Genomic DNA, 3769 nt, shown 5'->3' with positions numbered 1-3769 from the left:
ACCTTTTAAACCGTTTAACGTTAACGTAACGTTAACGTAACGTTAACTAAGTAGTTAGTTATTACGTTAGTTAGTACGTAGTAGAGAGAAATTTTTATATAATAAATAATAAATAATATATAGATAAATATCAATAAATAAATTGTTAAAATTTTTATTGAAAATTAATTCATTAGAAGACTAATCATTTCACGTTACAGTTAATTAAATGCCATTATAAAGATATTTATATATCGCGGTATTTCGATGCCGTTGCTGAAATAGTGATTACAATCATGTGTAATTCCCGCGCAACAGATGATATTACGTAGACTTAAGCGCTACATACTCTGTATGCACGTGAATACATTTTTTATATGATGTTTATATAGAGAGAAATGGATGATCGGTATAACAAGTGTCGCATGTAAAAAATAATTTTCACTCGTAGATAATTCATCGTTCTTCTTTCCCGCTGACCTCGAGAGGATTGAACAGTTGTATGGTCAATCTCGTGCGTCTTTTCATGCAAATGCTTGTTCAATTGTATCAATGTAATGACGCAAAAGAGGTGAGCAGCGAAACGGATTATAACGCATGAAATATAACGAGATGACTGAAACGAGATATAATATATCACAATGCAGAAAATAATGACATTTTATATTACGCTTTATCTAATGTAATGAATGTTTTTTTTATTTCTTTCTTTTATTTACGTCGACATTATATGTGACTATTTCTAAACTTGATTTCATCAAATATTTTTATATTTTTTCCTGATTCTTCTTCGACTGTATTTTTTTCTCTGACGATGTCAACGATAAAACAGCAGAAAATATAAAATCGTAGCCAAATAAAAATGGCAGGACCACGTATTACGAATAAACGGTTGATTAAAGGAAAAATGTTTCATAAGAGAAAATTACGACGAGACACCTTTATGTGTCTTTCATTCGATACATTTTTTGTTATCATGCAATTAGGAAATTATAGACATCGCGATTTTTAAATTAATTCGATAAGTGAATTTGATAATTTGATAATTGTCTTTGTTGTTTTTTCAGCTTTGCTTGATACAGCGTCTGAAATAAAGGATGATCTTCCTCCTTTTGTTTTCCGATAACAATTTATATTACGTTTACACGGGCACTCGATTTATGTCGAAGTTTAATATCGATGTTATAACTTCGACATAAATCGAGCCAAGTAAACGTGTAATCAATATTGGACATAAAGTTATTGTATACCTTCCTTGGACTTTGCGCAGCTGCACGTTGTGAACTTTCAGGAATTCGTTCACTTCTTCCAAAGCCAGATCGACAGCTGGACCACATCGCTCAAGATCAAACGGACTGTCAAGATGGGATGCCATAAGTACGCCCACGTTATACACCCGCAAAAGATTTCCGTAATCCACTGCGAAGTGGATCAAAAGACGTGAATTCGTCTAGTCGCGAATATCGACAACAATTCAAACGCTTAATTAAAAGTAATGCTTTTTGAATGAGGGCTTGAAACTGAAGACGAATGTAACGGAGAATAATACCTTCTTGTCTTTATGATATTTATACAAGAGATCTACTTATTACTTTAAAAGTCCCTGCAAATTTATTTCAAAGTTGCTCATAGATCATCAAGATATCCGTTGAAATAAAATGCTACAATATTTTAGAAATATATTAGATATATTTTTTATAGGCGCTTAAATTAAATTAAATATTCTGTAAATCAAACAATGGAAGTTTTGTAATTAAAAAGTTACCACTGTTGGAATAACTTAAGACTCGAATTTTTTGCAAATTGAAATGAGGCCAAGACGTCAATTCGCGCGATTACGCATCAAAAATATCATTGAAGTGTCGCTATTCGTTGGAGAAATCACATAGAAAATACATTCGTTTTATTCATACGCGCGATTACACACAGGGCATCAGAAAAACAAGAGGAGACATAGAATACTGAAACTACAAGCCATGCATATCCAATGAGCTTATTCCCGCCATCGGGATAGAAATTTCGAAAGAACACATCGATAAAATTGTGCAAAATACTCTTAACAAATGCGTTTATTAAATGCGTTTATAAAATATTGATATACAGGTTGTATATTGAAATGTTTATCAGCACTTTTGAATAATACGTTGGTAAACTTTTGATAAAAGAAAATCGATGGACATGAATGTTTTTCAAAAAATAAAATCTTGCCAGTGGAATGCATATTTTTTGAAGTACCTCATTTAAATAATAGATTGTCATAATTCGTTAATATTTATAAGCATTTTAATTGCACTTGAATTTTTTTCTAAGAAAAATTATCCTTTTCTTTTCTGTTACAGTATATTGGAATAGTAACGAAAAAATAGCGCAAACATAAATTAAAATAAAATTGTTATACTATAATTATTTATTGTCTATATAATTATTATATAAAAAAGGTGTCCAAGCGCATCGAATTTCTCGTCTTAAGTTAAATAAAATTAACTAAATAAAAATTTCAGAAAGGTTTGCGCAGCAACAAAGTACATAGTATCCCGATGAAAAATATCTTTGTGAATGAACAAACATCTTACCGCGCGGTACACTCACGAGCCACGATACTTGCGAAGCAACAACAATCGACAGCACGAATAACCTCAGCTTCGTGAACATAACGATGAAAAATTCTCTAAAATCGCGGGGAGAGAGGAAGAGATGATTTGCACACGTGAATGATGGTGCGTGTGTCAAGTTGAAAATAAAAAAAGAAAATGGAAAAGAGATCACACGTCGGACCGCCCGTTGAGCCACATCTAAACTTTCGCGAGGAAGGATTCAGCCTTATATAGGGGTTGATACAGTCCCACGGAGCCATGGCAATGCGCAATCCAAACGCGCCCCTCGGAGGCATCTGCGAATGGAAAAAAAAGAAAGAGAAAAAAATGTTATTACGTGCGTTAATTACAACTTCGTACAGATACAAATTACGGGATGAAAATAAATAAATTCTCTCAATTCTCGAATTTTATTCCCCGACGCTTTTCGCAGCCGTGAAGGGCAAGGGATTCGCAGCAATCGATTGTACAGCAATCAAGACTTCCTCTCAACCGATTTCCTCTCAAACAAAAGAAAAATGCCTTGCAGTTTTTTTCAGGTCTCTCTAGTGAACACGTGTGAAAGGATCTCGTGTCAATTCTCGTGAAAATAAATGAGGCGAATCCGAGTCTCGCTTCCAACTCCTGACGGCAATTTTATTGTACCGATTGCACTCATGGTGTGGCGGATCGTAACAAAATTACCTGTTTCTTTATAAACCATGTCTGCAATATTCATAGTTGATTCTTATTTTAAGATCGTCTTAAGTATGTCTTAAAATACTAATGCGGCTTTCTAATTAGTTCATGATATTTTAATTAAGACTATTTTAGACAATCTTATAAATATAAGAATCGATTATAAATACTGGCCGTAGATTTCTTGACTCAAATGCGATTTTTTCCTTATAAATGCAACTGCATGATCCAAGGTATATCGAGGGCAATTCTCGTTAGATCTAAAGCATTTTATACGCGTACGCGTGTCTGGGAAATTCAAGACGCGAATCCGTGTCGAAATGCATCGATTTGAGATAGCGGTGGCTTCGCACGAGCCTTTCAGCAGAATGAAGTTGCATTATGGCGCGAGCCTGCGTTAAACCCCGAGGGATTTTCAGGATGTAGTGGTACTTCTATATATATATATATATATATATATATATATATATATATATACTATACTACGACGACGACGACGACGACGAGACAGAGGTGAG

General features: G+C 33.9%; 1 protein-coding gene across 1 annotated transcript in view; it reads right to left on the bottom strand.

Annotated features, from left to right (window-relative positions):
* Nucleotides 1-3276, bottom strand: part of LOC105618665 (atrial natriuretic peptide receptor 1) — a 13395-nt gene extending 10119 nt beyond the window's left edge. Inside the window, exons 1-2 of the mRNA XM_012200196.1 lie at nucleotides 3258-3276; nucleotides 1230-1398 (exon numbers count right to left, since the gene is read on the bottom strand). Of these exons, the coding sequence (XP_012055586.1) occupies nucleotides 1230-1398; nucleotides 3258-3276 (188 nt within the window). The remainder of the gene's footprint in view (nucleotides 1-1229; nucleotides 1399-3257) is intronic.
* Nucleotides 3277-3769: the final 493 nt, after the last annotated feature.

Source organism: Atta cephalotes (genome assembly GCF_000143395.1).
Source record: "Atta cephalotes unplaced genomic scaffold scaffold00001, whole genome shotgun sequence".
NCBI classification, from domain to species: Eukaryota; Metazoa; Arthropoda; class Insecta; order Hymenoptera; family Formicidae; genus Atta; species Atta cephalotes.
The sequence above is the reverse complement of the archived record's forward strand: the minus strand, read 5'-3'. Positions and strand labels throughout refer to the sequence as shown.